Source organism: Rutilus rutilus (genome assembly GCF_951802725.1).
Source record: "Rutilus rutilus genome assembly, chromosome: 1".
In the NCBI taxonomy this organism is placed as follows: domain Eukaryota; kingdom Metazoa; phylum Chordata; class Actinopteri; order Cypriniformes; family Leuciscidae; genus Rutilus; species Rutilus rutilus.
In genome coordinates this window covers 65,513,935-65,535,366 of record NC_140209.1, presented here as the reverse complement: position 1 = coordinate 65,535,366, position 21,432 = coordinate 65,513,935, and the positions used below count along the sequence as shown (strand labels likewise).

Here is a 21,432-nt window from a genome sequence, read left to right as displayed (position 1 = left end):
AATATGGCCCTGAACGGTGGTTCAATGTCAACATTGTGACAACGCTGTGACAACCTTCACCACACAACATAGTTATAGCAACCTTTTGGCCATGTTGTTAAAACGTTGTTAGAAGGTTGGCTACGTTGCGCCAACGTTCTGTGTTTGCTGGGATTGCACATATTGCATACAGATCGGTTTACAGCATATTGATGTGAAAACTAAACAATACAGAAATTAGCTCTCATACAAAAAAATACTAAATAGATCGCAATGAAATTACCAATTTTCCATACGTTAGCTTTTAACGAAGAGGGTGCCGTTCGAATTTGGCGCTCAGCCATCATGCGTCTGTTATGCGCGCGACTCTGTTATGTGCACGCCACAGACTGTCCACGCACTGCACGTCTGCTTCAGAGTTCCGCCTTTTGCGTTCCGTCAATGTTACGTTATTAGAATTATTTTTTTATTTAATTTTTTTTTAAATCTATTTTTGACATTTGTGAATCGATTCAGAATCGTCCACGTCCCGCATCGCGATGCATCTAAGAATCGATTTTTACCCCCACCCCTAATCAATATATTAACTAGTTTAAATATATTGAAACATATATGAAATAATATATTGCGTTAATATATTGCGTTAATACAATATAGTACAATATATAAACTATTACTATGTTACACTAATGTGTATTCACCTGAGTTACTTTCACTCAATTGAGTTGTTTCTGCCACACAAAGTAATGAGTTGAGTTTGTGTGTAAAGTTGATTACTTAAGGGTGCAATGTTGAAAACATGTGAAGTCTAATTGGTCAAAAGAAATTGTTGAGTTCAAAACTCTAGGTTTTTTTCAACCACCCCTATTCATCAACCAATCAGATTCATGCATTCAACAGCCCCCGTAGTATACATTTATATAAAGCACACATTATTATTAACATTAATTAATGAATTAAAGTCAAACTCGAACCTCAGTATGTTGAGTTGACAGTTTGGACTCTTCAGTCCAGCACAGAGCAGCTTCAGTTTTGAATCCTGCAGCTGATTGTTACTCAGGTCCAGCTCTCTCAGGGAGGAGGTTGATGACTGTAGAACTGAAGCCACAGTTTCACAGTGCTGATCAGTAAGATTACAGGCTCTTAATCTGGAAAAAGAGAGGACTCTTGTTAATAATGGAGCTTGTTAATAATGGAGAAGCTTTTGCGTACTGGAGAGACGTTAGAGAGCGGGAAGGCCTGGGTTGCACTTTTATTTTACATTACATGCACTTATATGTTCTTACAGTGTACTTACTCTAGAAAGTACTGGGTAATACAAGGTAACTGCATAGGTTAAGGTTAGGTTTAGGGGTAGGTTCATGGTTGGTACCTAGTTAGTATCCAGTTATTGTAATTACTATTATAACATTAATAAGTATATGTAATAAGTAAATAGTATGTGCATGAGGAAAAGGACTCTAAAATAAAGTGAAACCAAGGCCTGAAAACAGATGCTCGATATGCAAATAACATTGTTTTTTGCTGTTTTACAGAACCAAAGTATGATGTTGTTGTTGCTGAAGCACAGCTGTTTCATCCATTTTTATTCAAACTGTCTGATGCACCAGCTGTTAGATGTTGTGCATGTAGGGTGACCAGGGGGCAAAAAATGCAAATGCAAATAATGAAGTGCAAAATAAAAATAATGGAGTGCACAATAAACGGAAATAAAAGGGCTATTAACAGGTGCAGTGATCGATAAACAGCTTTGACAGCTGATGCTTAAAGTTAGTGAGGGAGATAGGAACTCTAGCTTCAAGGATTTTTGCAATTCATTCCAGTCATTGGCAGCAGAGAACTGGAAGGAATGGCAGCCAAAAGAGGTGTTGGCTTTGGGGATAGCCAGTGAAATATACCTGCTAGAACGCATACTTCGGGTGGATGTTGCCTAATAAAGACTTATAAATGACCTGGAGCCAATGGGTTCGGCAACGAATATGTAGTGAGGGCCAGCCAATGAAAGAATAAAGATCGCAGTGATGAGCAGTGTATGGGGCTTTGGTAACAAAACGGATAGCACTGTAATAAATTACATCCAGTTTACTAAGTAGAGTTTTGGAGGTTATTTTGTAAATAACATCGCAGAAATCAAGGATCGGTAGGATGGTAAGTTTTACAAGGGCATATTTGGCAGCATAAGTGAAGGAGGCTTTGTTGCGAAATAGGAAGCCAATTCTAGATTTAATTTTAGATTGAAGATAGTTAATGTGAATCTGGAAATTGAGTTTACAATCTAACCAGACACCAAGGTATTTGTAAGAGTCCACATATTCTAAATCAGTCCCGTCAAGAGTAGTGATGGTAGCCTGGTTGGCAGCTGTGGAAGGTGTTCGATTAAAAAGCATGCATTTAGTCTTACTAGCATTTAAAAGCAGTTGGAGACCACAGAAGGCGCGTTGTATGGCATTGAAACTAGTTTGAAGGTTAATTAACACAGAGTCCAAAGAGGGGCTGGATGTATATAAAATGGTGTCGTCTGCATACAATTGAATCAGCGAATCACCAGCAGCACTAGCAACATCATTGATGTATATAGAGAATAGGGTTGGCCCAAGAATTGAAAACTGGGGCACCCCCATAGAGACTGCCAGAGGACTGGACAGCAGGCCCTCCGATTTTACACACTGAACTCTGTCTAAGAAGTAGTTAGAGAACCAAGCGAGGCAGTCACTTGAGAAACCAAGGCTGTTGAGTCTGCCAATAAGAAAACGATGATTGACAGAGTCGAAAGCTTTGGCAAGATCGATGAAGACAGCTGCACAATAATGTCTTCTATCGATAGAGGTTATGATATCGTTAAGTACCTTGAGCGTAGCTGAAGTACGTCCATGACCAACTCGAAAACCAGATTGCATAGCAGAGAAAATACGATGGGATTCAAAATACTGAGTGATCTGTTTATTACTTGGCTTTCGAAGATTTTAGCAAGACATGGCAGGATAGATATAGGTCTATAACAATTTGGATCTAGAGTGTCTCTTCCTCTGAAGAAGGGGATGACCGCGGCAGCTTTCCAATCTCTAGGGAACTCACACGATACAAAAGAGAGGTTGAATAGGCTGGTAATAGGGGTTGCAATAATTCCGGCTGATAGATTTAAGAAGAGAGGGACCAGATTGTCTAGCCCAGCAGATTTGTAGGGAACCAGATTTAGCAGCTCTTTCAAAACATCATCATTGTTGATTTTGATTAATATGTATTTGAGAGAAAACAAAGACATTGCTTTGGTTGAAAACAGAGAGAGTGCGTGCGGGGGGAGGGGCTCTTTGCTCATTCTCTATCTCAGTCAACATGCGCCCTTTCACAAATAAATAACAATAACTGATCAAATAAGGCTTTGGTAGGACAAAAATTAGTTTGGGAGGCTGTCAAAAAAATTTCAATGTACGAAAAGCCCTGATTTGGGATTGCACACTGTCTGAGAGAGCACTTCTGGTGTGTCATTCAACGCGATACCACATTGAGTTCTTTTTTCTCAAGTTACTGCGCATAATAACTGGATAAACTCTTTTTGAAGATCCTTGTTAAATGTACACACATGCTTCTTTGACATCTTCACGTCTGACTTGATCTCCTTACTCTCTAATATCCCGCCTTTACCAACTGCAAGTTAATCGATAACAAATTTTGATAAGATGGAAATTTTGTTCTTCAAAATGACGAGATTGGCTTATTAACTTATTCTCGCGTGACAGACTACTAGAAAGGAGGGGTGTCAATTTCAAATATTGACAGTGTTTCACAGAAATCGCTTTCTGCTACTTTACAGAATGAATGTGAAACTCAAACCTCAGTATGTTGACGCCACAGTTTGGACTCTTCAGTCCAGCACAGAGCAGCTTCAGTCCTGAATCCTGCAAGTGATTGTTACTCAGGTCCAGCTCTCTCAGGGAGGAGTTTGATGACTGTAGAACTGAAGCCACAACTTCACACTGCTGATCACTGAGATCACAGGCTGTTAATCTGAAAAAAGAGATGACCATTGTTAAAAGGTTCTGGTCAGTCAAGAGCTCGGTCCTTTGTTAATAATGAAGAAGCTTCTGAGCACTGGAGAGACGTTAGAGAACGGGAAGGCCTGGGTTGCACTTTTTTTTCCCATTACATGCACGTACATGTTCTTACAGGGCTTTTCACACTGCAATTAACCACTGGTTATAGTCATTCTTAACCCCGCTTTTAACCCTGGGTAAAGAAATATCTCACATTTGTAAGTTAAAAGTGAGTTTAGCAGTATTAGAGCCGTTTCTGTGCGGTTAATCCCGCATTGCAGTGCCAAACTTGCACAGTGTGAAAAGATACAGTGTTAAAATGTTACGGCTAGATACTTAGCAATGGACAGCCAATCGAGTGCCTCAAGTTCACATGCTTTGTATGGTCACAGAAACACTGACACTGAGTCTGAAATCGAATACTTCCCTACTATATAGTAGGCCAAAAACTGTGCGTTAACAGAGTCTGAATACATAGTATTTGAAAACCAGTCAGCAAAAAGTCGCCGGATAACCTACTACTTCTGGCAAGATTCTGAAGTGCACATACAGTGGAAACTTTACTATCCCATGAGGCCAAGGAAGAGGTTTTATGAATGGCAGTGAAGCGATGTAACTGACGCTTGTAGGTCACATAATAATGACAACATGGCAGATGTAGTATGTCCGGATTCCATTCATACTAAACACATTCATACTAGGGCATCTACGCTAATTTTAGTGTCTTTGTTTATCCCAAGGTCTTCCCGCGGCCTGCCGGATCCAGGCCGTATCCAGATCTGACGAAGGACCTTCGCCTGGACCCGATGACAACGCAGTGCTGAAGTGCCAACTAGTCTCTCCCTATGGAGGATCCCTTTACCACTCTACAGATAAAGCGTCGTCGGGAAAACTCAATTTGCGTATCTACCCCGAATTGATAAAATAAAATAAAATAAAATTCTTAATCAAACCTATAAGGAAACACCAGTAATTTGTTTAGGCTTGGTTTGTAGGGAATCACAAACCTGCACACATATGCGCATATGAACGCCATCAGCGTTTCTCACAGGATCGCGCTTAAAGTTTGTGTAGAGAGAATGGTGTCGTCTTGGCGGCCCCTAATTTAATAACAAATGATTGTTGCGATGGAAGCGAATCAATCAAAACTAACTTTAGCTGCAAAATAACTTCTTACCTTAAATAACAATCTTACCTTAAATTATACGTTTATCTCTGTAAAGCTGCTTTGAAACAATCTACATTGTTAAAAGCGCTATATAAATGAAGATGACTTGACTTGACTAGGGCTACACAATATATTGTTTCAGAATCGATATCGTGATGTGCGCAACCACGATAGTCATGGATTGATGGATAGTCGTGGATTATTTGCAAAGTTTAACCATCATAGAGTGAAAGTTTATCATTTGCACGTTTTTAAGTCGAGTGAGGCATGAAGCACAAGAGGACTCGGGCTCTGTTTTCTGTGCGCACACACAAAGCCACGCAGACAGCACGTGAACGCCGAATTCAGTCCCCTTTCTCTTTATTTCATTCTTAAACGGACATGTGCATGTAAAATTAAGTCAAAATGTTCTACTCGGTGAGTATCCTCGTAAACACAGTCCGTTGTGTGCTGTAAACAATTGAGAAAGAAAATGGATGAGTGTCATATACACTGCTCAAAAAAATTAAGGGAACACTTAAACAACACAATGTAACTCCAAGTCAATCACACTTCTGTGAAATCAAACTGTCCACTTAGGAAGCAACACTGATTGACAATCAATTTCACATGCTGTTGTGCGAATGGAATAGACGACCGGTGGAAATTATAGGCAATTAGCAAGACACCCCCAATAAAGGAGTGGTTCTGCAGGTGGTGACCACAGACCACTTCTCAGTTCCTATGCTTTCTGGCTGATGTTTTGGTCACTTTTGAATGCTGGCGGTGCTTTCACTCTAGTGGTAGCATGAGATGGAGTCTACAACCCACACAAGTGGCTCAGGTAGTGCAGCTCATCCAGAATGGCACATCAATGCGAGCTGTGGCAAGAAGGTTTGCTGTGTCTGTCAGGATAGTGTCCAGAGCATGGAGGCGCTACCAGGAGACAGGCCAGTACATCAGGAGACGTGGAGGAAGCCGTAGGAGGGCAACAACCCAGCAGCAGGACCGCTACCTCCGCCTTTGTGCAAGGAGGAGCAGGAGGAACACTGCCAGAGCCCTGCAAAATGACCTCCAGTAGGCCACAAATGTGCATGTGTCTGCTCAAACGGTCAGAAACAGACTCCATGAGGGTGGTATGAGGGCCCGACGTCCACAGGTGGGGGTTGTGCTTACAGCCCAACACCGTGCAGGACGTTTGGCATTTGCCAGAGAACACCAAGATTGGCAAATTCGCCACTGGTGCCCTGTGCTCTTCACAGATGAAAGCAGGTTCACACTGAGCACATGTGACAGACGTGACAGAGTCTGGAGACGCCATGGACAACGTTCTGCTGCCTGCTTTCATCTGTGAAGAGCACAGGGCGCCAGTGGCGAATTTGCCAATCTTGGTGTTCTCTGGCAAATGCCAAACGTCCTGCACGGTGTTGGGCTGTAAGCACAACCCCCACCTGTGGACGTCGGGCCCTCATACCACCCTCATGGAGTCTGTTTCTGACCGTTTGAGCAGACACATGCACATTTGTGGCCTACTGGAGGTCATTTTGCAGGGCTCTGGCAGTGTTCCTCCTGCTCCTCCTTGCAAAAAGGCGGAGGTAGCGGTCCTGCTGCTGGGTTGTTGCCCTCCTACGGCCTCCTCCACGTCTCCTGATGTACTGGCCTGTCTCCTGGTAGCGCCTCCATGCTCTTGACACTATGCTGACAGACACAGCAAACCTTCTTGCCACAGCTCGCATTGATGTGCCATCCTGGATGAGCTGCACTACCTGAGCCACTTGTGTGGGTTGTAGACTCCATCTCATGCTACCACTAGAGTGAAAGCACCGCCAGCATTCAAAAGTGACCAAAACATCAGCCAGAAAGCATAGGAACTGAGAAGTGGTCTGTGGTCACCACCTGCAGAACCACTCCTTTATTGGGGGTGTCTTGCTAATTGCCTATAATTTCCACCGGTCGTCTAATCCATTCGCACAACAGCATGTGAAATTGATTGTCAATCAGTGTTGCTTCCTAAGTGGACAGTTTAATTTCACAGAAGTGTGATTGACTTGGAGTTACATTGTGTTGTTTAAGTGTTCCCTTAATTTTTTTGAGCAGTGTATATTAAGTCCAGGCATTCATCTTAAAGGGAGAGCAGCTTAATGTACCCGCATGCTGTTTGTGATACCAATGGTGATCAAACAACACAAGAGAAAGAGAAAATTACTTTTGTAGCTTTAACAAAGATAAATTGTATTAAATATTGAACTCAATTTGAAATAAAATGAATCAAAACTATATAGACATATTTAAAACCATAGTAACTAATATAAATGGCAAAATGCACAACAAAATTAGCTTTGTTAAAATTAGCTTTAACCAAAATTGTATTTATTACAGTAATTAATTAGATTTCATGTCTACAGTGAAGACATGATATATTCATTTATACAGTGAAAAACAAAGCACTGCTCATTTCAATTGTATCTTTCTTCTATTGTATTTATCTATGCTCATAAATTATTATTTACTATTCAGATTCACTTCCCTACAAAATCACCCCAATTATTCTAGAATGATTAATTCTATTCAAATAGAGCTATCCAAATCAACTGGTGAAATTGTTTGTTTATATTTTGCAATATATATATATCGGAGAAAAAAATATTGCAATGTAAGTTTCCCAATATCGTGCAGCCCTAATTCAAACTACATACAGTATAACATACATTTTTAATGGTTGCGAAGGTAATTTTCAGAGTTTAATGGAAAGCATTTCTAATGGCAACAAAAAACTTGCCAATTGGAGTGAAGAATATACCTTTTCATTGTAACCTTTATGGTCCAAAAAGTCCATATAGACAAAAAAACTTGATAGCAGTTGGCAATATAATATGAGGATGTGCAATGCAAAAGCCTTCATGTAAACGGGTTGCATGCGGCGTTCATCTAATCAATGAATCTAACACTGCAAATGTGCAAATACAAATGTTAACCGCTTAGAAGTGTACAGCATGAAACATCAGTTTATAAATACCCAGCATTAATTGTTAACCCCGGGTAAATTATGATCAGTGTAAAGGTTAGCAATGACCCAGGGTTAACTATTTCAAGTGTGAAAAGCCCTCTTGTATGTCAATAATTAGTTATAAGACAGATTGTTCTGGACTAGGGCTGTAACGATACGCGATATGAAACTGAAATCGCGACACTCAGATCCACGATCCTGTGTCGTGGTGTGATAAGGGAGAATCGCGACACAGCCCGTGACTACCTTTTAGGGCTGCACGATATAGGAAAAAAAATTACATTGCGATATTTTTTTCCCAACGATATATATTGCGATATTGCAAGCCATCAATCCAGGCTAAAGTCAATTATTACCATTCCATGATATTAATAATTTCACTAATAAGCAAGCTTCATTACAAGTGACAAAAAGGTCACTTAATATTTTATTTCAAAATTAGAACATATTTCTGTAAGAATTCGGTGAACGTTCTACGCAATCCAACGTGGGGGCGCTCTTAACAGATGTTTGTTTGTTCATTAGGCTATAATTCCTCAAAATAAGTAAAAAAAAAAAAATCTCTCTCTCTCTCTGGTGCTGATGCAATGACGCGTTCATGTAAACGGCACCGAAAAGATGTCACTAAGAATCAGCAAAAGTAATGATTATGAATATGTAAAATATTTCAATGAAACATTTTAATTGTTTATTAATAAACAAGTGTTTTCTGCGTCGGCTGCAAAGATGAAGTTGTCAATAGGCTACTAACTCGCGATCTTCCCAGTAGGCTAGTGAACGTGCCGGAGAGAAATGCACATTTCGGATTACATAGTTTTATTTTGTTTTGAATGGTTGTGTTTAAAAGTAGAGCTTTCTGTAGATAATAGATATATTTCTATTTTTTTTTTAGGTGTGTGAGGCGAGTAGGCTACCTTATACGCTGAGTTTCGGTTCATGGATGATAGCTTAAGCTCCAGTCAGGCGCTGGCGCCTCCGTATAGCATATCTCTGCTATTTACTATTTATTTATTAAATCCAGGAAATTGGATAAAATTTTTGATTAAAATTAAGATACAATTAATACAAAACGAAATTTGTTTTAAAGAAAGGCTTTGTGCTTTATGTTTGAGGTCTCTGTGAAAGTTTTAGAGCAGTCTTTCAGTGCCGTTTTCAGAGCGGTCGCGTCCGTAATGGAGAACCGTCACGTAACATTGTTTTTTCCTCATAAATGCGAACATGAAAAATAAAAGACAAACGACTTTTTAAAAAAGACAACCATCCACAACTTTATAACACTCCAGGCAAAGTAGGCCTACCTCTTTTTGGTCAACATCCTCCTTTTTGTAGCCGAAATAGTCCCAAATAGCCGACTATATAGCCAGGATATTTTGACTTTCTTTTTGGTACGAAATCATCATTCCGTCACCCCAGCAACAAGCCATACAACAAACTCGTGTTTACTGTGTGCTACCCTGGTGGCTACCGTTCTTTTAATACACCATGGGTGCTACTAGTACTACCCATAAACTGTAAAAAAAGAATAGTAATATAAAGGTTTTTCAAATGTTATTTAATAAAAAAATATTGTTTTCAAAATCTTTCACTTTCATCAATCCTGGTCCTGGAGTACCCACAGCACTGCTCATTTTCAAATTCAACTCATCAGCTAGTTAGTAAAGACTCCAAGACCTCTAATACAGTATGTGTGTTAGATAAGAGAGACATAAAAAATTTACAATGCTGGGATACTCCAGGACCAGGATTGGGAACCACTGACCTAAATCAAGATATTTCTTATTTTAATTCATCCTCTCCACAAACAGATATAGTGTGATTTTAAAAGTGTGATATCTAGACCAGAAAAAGTCAGGGCTGCGTTCTCCGATAAGGTTGTCTCTTAGCGCGATACGAAGACTCAAAAGGTACACCTTAACTACAGGTATACATTTCCTACGTGTGTTCTCCGAACTATACCTTAGGATGTTGCTTAAGGTAAACCTTCTTAAGTTCGACCTTAGCAGGTGCTGTCCATAGTGGAGATGCTGAATAGGTTGATATCGATGCCTCGATGATCGATTGTGCGCTCCTTCCTTCACAGCGGTATAGGTAAAGTATTGAGAAAACAATGTTCTTTATAAAGAAGCGTTTTAGAAATAGTACAAACTGCATTTATTGGGGCTCATTGAAATATGTACATGCAGAAATAAATATGAGTATGTGTTTATAATTTAGCAAGTGTGCAATCCCAAACCCTCACGGCCATAAGTGTGTTAATGTTCTCCACAACGTATGCTGATTATCCAGCAGCCATGTAGTTGACATACACTAACTGGCTCCGCGGACGGCGCCGTCTTTGATTTAAAACAAGTATTCGCTGTCTCGCTGCCATAGCTATAAAGTTTGTGTAAACTCATCTTTGTTTATATAGACTCCTAAGCCTTTTCTGTCAAATGGTTCGCCAGCTGATGTGCCTTAGGATAGTAATTAAAAAAGCTAACAACCATTAGTGTATGGAAACTTTATTAATGAAAACACTTCCATACACTGGGTGTAGGCTATAACAACTTAAGTATTTTATGTGTAAAATTTTAAAGTAAAGTAAAAATGTAATTTTAATACTAAATCAGATTTTATATTAAATGTTCATATAAAATTTTCTATGTTTAATTAAACTGCGATGTAAAAAAGCTTTTTGCGTAGTGGTGGCCACTAGCAGTATGAACCGTCAGCAGCGATAAGGTATAGCTAAGAGCGCTCCAGACCAACCTTACGAACGTATGACTTACAGAAGGTATACTTAATTAAGAAGGTTTCGGAAAACACGTATTAACGATAAGGTACTTCTTAAGGTACAACTTAAGAACGACGTAGCGTTAAGGTAGTTTCGGAGAACGCAGCCCAGGTCATTTAAATAAAAACCTAAAGCCTAAATACCAAAACTTGGGCATTTTTATTGGGTAGAGAAAAATATTTTACTAAAAATACTTAATCCTTATCCAGTAAATCATGAACGATGGAAAGTTAAATTAATTGGTTAAAAAAAAACTGTAATCATCTATGAAAAATCAATAAAAAAAAAAGACTGTAATCCCTGAGAAAAATTCAGCTTTTAAAACTTCTGCAATTCAGAAATGCAATTACTTAGATATTAATTATAATTAAAATATATATATTTTTGATATTTTAATCAGTGGACACTTCAAATGTATGTAAATGAATAAAAATATATATTTTTAAATTATGCTTACAGTGCATTTACCAGAGAAAATCTATCAGTATGGGGGTATTATGTTCATATTTCAATTCAGTTGATATTATGTTAAAATTTTCACACTCACAGAGCTTTTCTGCAGTTCCTCAGAGCAGGTAACAGTCTCCTTCGACCCTCTTGTGATGATATGATCTCGTACTTTTTAGGGTCAAACTCATCCATCACCTCCTCTGACATCAAGATCATGTTTGCCAAAGTTGAACATTGTGCAAGAGAAAGACGTTTGTTGCTTGTTCCATATTTTAAAAATGTCTGCATTTCTTCAACAACAGAATTATTCTTCATCTCAATTAAGCAATGCGACAGATTCATCCATCTTTCAGGGCTGACATTGTTTTTTTGACCTCGTTTGAGGTTTTGGATTATTTTCTTGATGCCCTCTGGATTGTTCTCTGTTTGAATCAGAACATCCTGTAAAAGTCTCTGATTGGACTCCAGTGAGATGCCATGAAGGAATCGAAGGAAAAGATCCAGGTGTCCATTTTTACTCCTCAAAGCTTTATTCATTGCTCCCTTCAGAAACACATCCAGAGAAACATTTCCACACTGAGTTCTGGACTTACCTGTCAGGAACATTTTCATAACTTCACTGTTCTTGTGTAAATAGCAGAGAAACACATACAGTGCTGCAAAAAACTCCTGAAAGCTGAGATGTACAAAGCTGTAAACCTTCCTGTGATAAATCACAGATTCCTCCCTAAAGATCTCAGTGCAAATCCCAGAATACACTGAGGCGTCAGTGACGTCTATGCCACTCTCAATCAGGTCCTCCTCATAGAACATCACATTGCCCTTCATCAGCTGATTGAAAGCCAGTTCAGCAAGTTTTACAATCACGTCTCTGTTGGACTGCAGGAGTTTCTCTGGATCTCTCTCTTCATACTTCTGGTTCCTCATACTAGTTTGAATGAGGAGGAAGTGTATGTACATTTCAGTCAGAGTTTGAGGGATTTCTAGATCTTGTTTCAGGATGTTTTGAAGCACAGTGGATGAGATCCAGCAGAAGACGGGTATGTGGCACATGATGTGGAGGCTTCTTGCTCTTCTGATGTGTGAGATGATTCTGTTGGCTTGATCCTCATCACTGATTCTCTTCCTGAAATATTCCTCCTTCTGAGGGTCATTGAATCCCTGAATTTCTGTCACACGGTTGATGTATTTGGAGGGGATCTGATTGGCTGCTGCTGGTCTGGTGGTGATCCAGATGAGAGCAGAGGGAAGCAGATCTCCTTTCATGAGGTTTGACATCAACACACCCACTGATGAAGGCTCAGTCACATCAGAAACTTTCTCACTGTTTGAAAACATCAGTGTAATTCTGCTTTCATCCAGACCATCAAAGATGAACACAACTGTGCATTCATCATAAATCTTTGGGTCCAGATCTTGAAGTTCAGGATGAAAGTCCAGCAGAAGTCTGTGAAGATTGTACTGATGATCTTTAATGAAGTTCAGCTCTCTAAATGGAAGCACAAACATGAAATCTACACCCTGATTGGCTTTTCCCTCGGCCCAGTCCAGAATGAACTTCTGCACAGAGACGGTTTTTCCGATTCCAGCGATGCCTTTAGTAAGGACAGTCTTGATTTTGTCTTTCTTCACTCTTCTCTTCTCCTCATATCCTAGTTCAGGTGAAGGATCAAAGATGTCATTGCAGTTGATTGGAGTGTCTTGGAGGGTCTTGTAACTTTTCTCCATCTGTAGCACCTCATGTTCTTCATTCACTCCTTCACTCTCTCCCTCTATGATGTACAGCTGTGTGTAAATCCTGTTCAGGAGGGTCTGATTCTCTTGTAGTCTGATTCCCTCAAATACGCTTTCATACTTGTTCTTCATGCTGGTTTTGTGCTGGTCTTTGACTCTCTGCAGATCATCATGCACTGGCTGGTGAGAATCGAGCTGCAGGGCTGCTTCTGTGTCATGATGACTGATGTGTTTCTGACAGGAGGAGGATGTGCTGGTCTGACAGGACACATCTCTGATCTGGTCAGCTCTCACACCACTGAAAACACATTAAGATGAGCAGAGACATAAAAACAAACAGAAAAGACATTTGTGAACAAAGAACAATTATTTTAATATGTTTAATATGAATATCATACAACATGTAGAAATAAGAGTTTGCCCTTTCAGACAATTTTCTATCTATTGTAGTGTGATATGATTTCATGAAATTAATTTACATGTAAATGGAGACCTGAGGACAGAGACTGCAAACTCAGTTTGTTACTGCATTTCCTAGTTGCACATTAAAGTCCCCTTTGCCACAAGTGAGGCATGTGAAAAGTCAAAGAATATTTTATGTCTAAAGAACCTGCCACCTTTCCTTTAGAAATAGAAAATCACAGATTTTATACTGATCACAGATTCCCTTTTATCTTGATCAGCTGATATGAATCCTGATTTTTAAAAGTGTCATCAACATATGATTGGCAAGTTTAGAGATAATCAGTCTATCAGATTTTCCTTACAAAACTTACATTTATATATTGATATAAAAAATATTGAAATGAGCAGAGATTTTCTGGCACCCTTAGCCATTCGTCACGACAACCAGATTGGGATCCACTGATTTTATTTATTCCTAGCCAGAATATTCTCATTTCAGTTTTTATTTTATTGATCATTTCAGTGCATCACTAATTTAAAAGATAACTGTCAAGTAGGGGTGGGAATTGGCAAAAATGTGACGATTCGATAGTATTGCGATATTTGGGCCACGATTCAATATTATTGCGATACAGCAAGTATTGCGAATTCGATTCTGCGATGTATTGCGATTCATGTCCCCCATATTATTCAAAGGCATTACAAAAAAATGAGGAAAATAAGACTGCTCAACTCACTTCAAATGTCACATTTAATTATGTGAACATTATCTTCTACACATTAACTGAAGTGCAAAAACTTAGAAGGGTTGTGCAAAAACTTTGTCCTTGAACATTCAGGACAGACCTTATTCTTGTAGTATGTGAATGCTGTTTTACGTGAATATTATGACACGAGTGAAGCACAAAGCTTTGTTTACAAAAGAAAAAATAGGTTAGCAATTAAATGTTACATCGCAGCCATGGAAACGTTTGGATTCATGACGAATGAGAGAGTTGTGCGTGAGCCCATAAATTTAAGCTTGTCGGCTACGATCTGGTCACCCGATTATCAGCGAATTTAACAATATTCCATTAGTTATTCCATATAGAAAGCTTGAAATGTCTACTTTTAAACTAAACAATTCAAAATGAAAAGAAACCAACTAGCCTACTCTATGCTTAGGCCTATATAGGCTATTCTGTATGAAGTGTTCATTTCTCTCTAGGCGCATTCACTGCGAAGATGACGAGTCAGCATTGTCAACTTCATCTTTGCAGCCGACACTGACAAAGAAAACACTAGTTTATTAATAAACAATTAAAATGTCTCCTTGCTATATATTTGACATTTTGCTGGTTCTTTGTGACAGCTGTTATGTGCGTTATTGGCAGCGTCACCCACCGGTTACATGAACGCGTCACCACCGCATCAGCACTGAAAACATGGAGATTTTATTTTAGAGAATAATCGCACAACCTATCCGATATTCTATAATTAAATAAACTACTCGAATATTCAAAAATCATGACTCATCCCTGCATGGACTCTCAATTGTTTCTTTTCCCAAATTTTCACTCGCGCCTCACCCATTTCCGAAGGGATTATAAACGTTTCTTCCTTGGTTCACTTTTAATTAGGCCTATTATTTTCGTATGCTTTACTGTGGTGAAGTATAACGCTATAGGACAGATAGCCTACATTTTTCCTTGTACGGCAAATTCTTTTTAACACAGTTTGTGCTTGATATTAGACATGCGGCATGTCAAGTTCATTTGTAAATAAAATTTACATTTCACGGGTGATTTAGTTTCGCTTTCTCTTGCAAGCGCAATATCAAACATAACCTAAATGTCTTGCCCTTGTGGAAGATAAAATTCGCTCTTCATACTTTTACAACAAGTAGCCTCGAAAACATGAAGATATCAGAAAAGAGATCGATGGTCTCTTTCCTGCTCGTGTCCCACATCCCTCTCAAAGTGCAGAGCGGTAGGTTGTCTCATGTGTCTTTTTTTTTTTTTTTTTTTATAGATTTAACTTTATTATATTATTTAGTTTGCCAATATTTACTGATATTTATTTCAATGCTTTACTCTTTAGTGTGTTGTTTCTTTGACGGAATTGCTCAAATAAACACTTTTTGCTCAAATAAACACTACATTTTTTTATTTCAAAACTCCACAACCACACACCACCGCCAGTAGTTGGTCCATTACCACCGCAGTGGTAAAAAACTGCCACTGTCACAGCCCTATAGCCTGGAAGTAAAACAGATAATTTGATAATTAAATATTGCAATACTTTGCGCTACTGTATCGATATAATTGCATGCGCAAAATATCGCGATACTGAACAGAATCGATTTTTTCCCCAACCACTACTGTCAATATAACACTGATGCAACACATGTAACAAAAATCATTCCAGTGTAAATGTAGATCTAACAGGGAAATGACAGACAGAAGCGTAAGAAAACGATACTTGGTTACTAAACGTAACCTCGGTTCTCTCTAGAAGAGGGAACGAGTATTGCGTAAGTAAGCTTACGCTTCGGGTAAAGTCATCTTTTCTCAAGATATGAAGCCAAAAAATTATCCTTAATTTTTTAATTATTGTCAATGTAGTGCAGCAGCTAGCAGACCTAGAGCAAGCTATCTAGCATGCTCATTGGCTGCTCCGCGGCAACTGCATCAGCCTACCAGTGAGCCAGACGTGACGTCGCGCCCTCACGCGTCACAGCCCGCCAGAATGGGAGGTGGCTTAGCGTATAAAAGGAAGGCTCGAAGGCTGATTCTCTGGTTTTTCGTTGACTGAAGCGACATGAGCTCGTGGCGCGAGCACGGCGGGTTACGCAATACTCGTTCCCTCTTCTAGAGAGAACCGAGGTTACGTTTAGTAACCAAGTATCGTTCTCTTAAGAGAGGTTCTCTCGTATTGCGTAAGTAAGCTTACGCTTCGGGAACCCCTTGTCAACGCCGTGCGCGCCTAGCATCCACAACATGAGTCCCAGGGACAGCCCGGGGAACACTGATAAGTGGGAAATAGGTGGCCGACAGAGTGGGCCATCACGTTCATAAGCACACATTAGGAAGTGAGGAGCGGCTCGGCCGCTTCAAGCAGATACTGACACAACCCTTTCTGGTGCAGCTCGACCAGAAGAGCTAAATCGAGTAATTAACCCGAGCACAACTGTATGGGCAGGGCATACACATGACTTAGACTGATAAAAGTTTAGCCTGCAGGGCGGGAACTTCCAGGTTATAAAACCTAACAAATGTAGAGGGGGAGGCCCAGTCTGCCGCAGTACAAATGTCATGAATGGAAATCCCCTTGGACCAAGCCCACGATGAGGCCATGCCTCTAGTGGAATGGGCCCGAATACCCAAAGGGCACTGCAGGTCTTTGGACGCGTAAGCTGTTGCAATAGCATCCACTATCCATCTGGACAGACTGTGTTTAGAGGCGGCGAGACCCTTGGTGCGCCCTCCAAACGAAACAAAGAGCTGCTCCGAGCGTCTGAAAGTGGCGGAGCGCGTGACGTAATTCCTCAGAGCCCTGACAGGGCAGAGGAGGTCATTATCAGCCTCGCTACCGGATGCCGGCAGGGCTGAGAGAGAAATGACCTGCTCTGAAAGGAGTGCCCATCACCCTGGGGACGTAGCTGTGCCTCGGTTTGAGAATGACTAAAGAGTCATTAGGACCGAATTCAAGGCACGCTGCATTAATTGATAACGCATGCAAGTCACCCACGCGTTTAACTGAATTCAAAGCTATCAGAAAAACGGTTTTGAACGTGAGGTATTTCAGATCCACAGTGTTCAAAGGTTCGAAGGGATAAGCTTTCAGGGCCTCCAAGACCAAAGACAGATCCCAAATAGGAACCGAGGGGGGCCGTGGGGGATTCATCCTCCTGGCTCTTCTGAGGAAGCGGATGATGAGTTCATTCCTTCCTAGTGCACGGCCGAACGCCGAGTCGGCGAACGCTGCAATAGCCGCAACATAGACTTTGAGCGTGGAGGGGGACCTGCCCGCGTCCAGTAGCTCTTGAAGGAAGCGCAAAACCCACGGGACCCCACACGTCTGTGGGTTTAGACTTTTCTCAGCGCACCACCTGTTAAACACAGACCATTTTGACGCGTAGAGCCTTCTAGTAAAGGGGGCTCTAGACTGCGTGATTGTGTTCATGATCCCTTCTGTCAAATCAGCGAGTATCCGTTGATTCTCCACGCATGCAGAGACCAGCGCTCTTGGTGGGGATGCCAAATCGACCCGCGGGCTTGAGAGAGAAGGTCTCTTCTCACCGGGATCGGCCATGGGGCTGAGTCTGCCAGCCGCATTAATTCCGGGAACCATGATTGGTTCTCCCAGTGTGGGGCTATGAGTAGCATTGAGTGGTGCGTTTCCCTGATCTTCGCGATCACCTGAGGTAGCATCGAGATCGGGGGAAAAGCGTACAGCGGGACACTGGGCCAGCGCGTCCTCCCTCTTCGAGAAGAATCTCGGGCAGTGAGCGTTGTCGCCTGTCGCAAGAGGTGAATGCTTTCAGGGGGAAACACCTGCCTTTCTGAAAAGACGCGGCGAGATGTTGAACACGGCGCGAGCGCTGTGTTGACAGTCTGGCCGTCATAGCCACCGAGTCCAGGTCTATTCCCAAAAAGGAGATTGACTGGCTGAGTATTAATGAGCTCTTGGTCCAGTTTACCAAGAGACCCAAGCTTTTCAGATGATTGAGAAGCGCTAGTCTGTGGGATACGAGTTGATCCTCTGACTGCGCTAGAATCAACCAATCGTCCAAATAGTTCAGAATTCGCATTTCCTGTGTTCTCAGGGGAGCGAGGGCCGAGTCCATGTACTTCGTGAACGTACGGGGTGCTAGAGACAGGCCAAACGGAAGGACGGTGTATTGATATACCTGTCCGACGAAGGCGAATCTCAAGAATGGCCTGTGACGGGGAATAATCTGAATCTGAAAGTATGCGTCTTTCAGATCGAGTGAAATAAACCAGTCCCTCGGGCGGGTTTGCGCGAGGATCTGCCTGGTCGTGAGCATTTTGAACGGCCGTCTCATGAGAGCTTAGTTAAAATATCTCAGATCTAATATAGGTCTGAGAGCTCCGTCCTTCTTGGGAACGAGGAAATAGTGGCTGTAAAAGCCCACCTCGGTCAGAGAAGGATGCATTCGTTCTATCGCCCCTTTGCATAATAGTTTCGCTATTTCTGCATGAAGCAGGTGGGCTGCTTCTGTATTCACTCTCGTCTCGGTATGTGCTCGAAAGCGCGGGGGGGGGGCGAGCGAACTGCAGCGAATAGCCCCGTTTCACAATGTCCAGCACCCATTCTGACACACCCGGGATAGCCTCCCATTAGGGATGGTAAGATTCACCGATTCGCATCGGTGCATCGGCATAAAAGCTAACGATGCGATGCATCGATTTAAATGAGTGTGCATCGGATAAGTTGGCATTTGTATCGCGATGCATCGTTTCTAACATATTTGCATCGGTAAAAAACGATTTATTCATTTATATTTATTAGTAGATGCGCTATACTTCTACTATTTAGAAAGTGAACAATCATTTGTGACCAATATTTTATTATGTAACTGCTGCGTCCACAACGAACGCAAATAGAGCGTCTGGAGCTAGTGGTTTCCATGTTAAAAAGACGCGTTGACGCTTGTCTGGTGGTCTTGCGGCGCGATAGACACGTTTAGCACGGCGCGATGGACGCGATTTCCCCTCATTCGCGTCTCATCACCATCACTCAACTGTTGCTCAAGCGCGTTCTCTCATCACCACTGCTGCAGCTGCTACGTGAATATGACGCATCACAACACTACGGAGTGCGAGGCGTGTCATTAGAGTCACCTACAACCTTAAAGTAGGATATATATATATTTGCATTTGAATACAGTTATGAACGTTTATTTTTTATTATTGTTTGTTAAAACAGCATCTTCTTTCAGCTGAAAAAAAATATATATATTTTTTTGTGAAAACCAAATCTTTTGTTTGTGAAAGTCAGGCACTTAAGCTACTTTATGATTTGCTGTATGTCTGATATTTATTTTAAAATAAATAAAAGTTAACTATCTATAATTGCATAGCATCATATTACATTGAATCGCATCGTGCTGAATCGCATCGAAATCGGATCGCACTGCATCGTAATAGTAGTGAATCGTATCGCATCGCATCGGTAGCTGCTTATATGTATCTTTAATGTATCGTATCGTTGGCTATGCATCGAGATGCGTATTGTATCGGCCTTAGGTATGGAGATGCCCATCCCTACCTCCCACGCCTTCGCATTCATGGCTAGGGGTCGAATGGCCTCTGGGTCCCGTCCGCTGCTCTGTGAAGGACAGGGGACTTGTAACAGAGGGGTTTGCGCGGTGCGCGCGTTGTTGATGCTGGGGAACGGAAGCTCGCTGATAGCGATGACTGGTTGGACAGTGTTCGATAGCTCGGTCCCTTGGGACGGCGAACATTCTGCAGTGAGAGCCCCGTGACGCGAAAGCGGTGTGGGGGTTAATGTATTTACTAGTAAGCGTGAGCGCTCGCCGGCGGGCACAGGACTTACATTCTCGACATGGCCAATGGCGGGGGTCTTTGTGTGATCTAATCCCCAAGATAGTAAGACAGAGCGGGCAGTGTGTAGGTGTGGGCACTGGGTGGTGGGCACAATTCCTACACTTGACACTCGAGCGGCGTGTGCACGCTTTATGAGAGTGTGCTCTGTGTGATACACAGGGGAGATCGTGCTTGTGTGTAGGGGTGAACACTGGGGTGTGGGCACATTCACTACACTCAAAACACCTTCGGCGTGAACCGTATGACCAGACATTATACTCTTTTTGAGATTTCTCTGGGTCGCCGTAAAAACTGCGTTTTTGTGCAGGCGAGCGAGTTGAGTAACTGACTCGTTGGCTGCGGTGAACACTACTGCAGTAGCCTTTTCTAAGGGGACTGGCAGAGGTAGACAAGCGTGCTTCGACGGTGGTCCGGCCGCAGCGGGAACCAGCCGTCTTTTCCTCCCTGCGCGGAGGACTTCGCAGGCTCGGGCTTCAGCGATATCTTAGGCCGAGGGCCCCGAGGGGGAGGCGGCCTGTGCTGGCTGGAAGAGCGCGACCTAGGGCGGCCGCGTTGTCGTTGCTGCGAAGGTGGAGGCCGAGAAGAGCGCTGTGTAGAGCTGCGTGCAGAAGGCTGTGCTTGAGAGCGGCCTGCAGCAGAACTCGAGCGGCGAGGCAGGAAGAGGTTCATGGCCTGCGACGCTTTCTGTACCTCAGAAAAGTGATCCACGAGGCCGCTTACGGCTGGGCCAAAGAGACCAGAGGGGGAGAGCGGGGCGTTGAGGAAGACGGACTGCTCAGACTCACCCATGTCGGCGAGCGTTAGCCACAGATGGCGCTCGGTGACTGTAAGCGAAGCCATGGATCTTCCGATGGCTTGGGCCGCGATCTTGGTAGTGCGAAGAGAGAGGTCCGTCGCGCTGCGCAGATCCGTCAGGGCGGTTTGACTCGGGCCTTTCTCGTCCAGTTGGCGGAGGAGATCGGCCTGGAGAACTTAGAGAACCGCCATCGTGTACAGGGAGGAAGCAGCTTGTCCAGCGGCAGAGAAAGCGTGGCTGACAAAAGCTGAGGTAGTCCTGCAGGCTTTAGACGGGAGGGCAGACTTTGAGCGCCATCTCGCGGATGGGGGGCAAAGGTGCACTGCGACCGCCTGTTCCACCGGAAGGATCTGGTTGTACCCCTTTTCCGCGGCACCGTCCACGTGAAAGAGAGTCGAAGAGACCGGGGAGCGGAGCCTCGCGGAGACAGGAGCGTTCCAGGACTTGGAAAGCTCGGCGTGGAGCTCGGGCAGAAAGGGTGCTGGCCTAGAGGCTGGCGCTTGGCGGCGGCTAGGCAGAAAACACCCGTCGAGCCTGT

At 42.4% G+C, this 21,432-nt stretch overlaps 1 protein-coding gene across 1 annotated transcript in view; it reads right to left on the bottom strand.

Moving 5' to 3' along the window:
• The window catches only part of LOC311295014 (NACHT, LRR and PYD domains-containing protein 12-like), a 127,572-nt gene that overhangs the window by 93,062 nt on the left and 13,078 nt on the right, over positions 1-21,432 (bottom strand). Inside the window, exons 3-5 of the mRNA XM_084416182.1 lie at positions 11,485-13,419; positions 3,811-3,984; positions 954-1,127 (exon numbers count right to left, since the gene is read on the bottom strand). Of these exons, the coding sequence (XP_084272308.1) occupies positions 954-1,127; positions 3,811-3,984; positions 11,485-13,419 (2,283 nt within the window). The remainder of the gene's footprint in view (positions 1-953; positions 1,128-3,810; positions 3,985-11,484; positions 13,420-21,432) is intronic.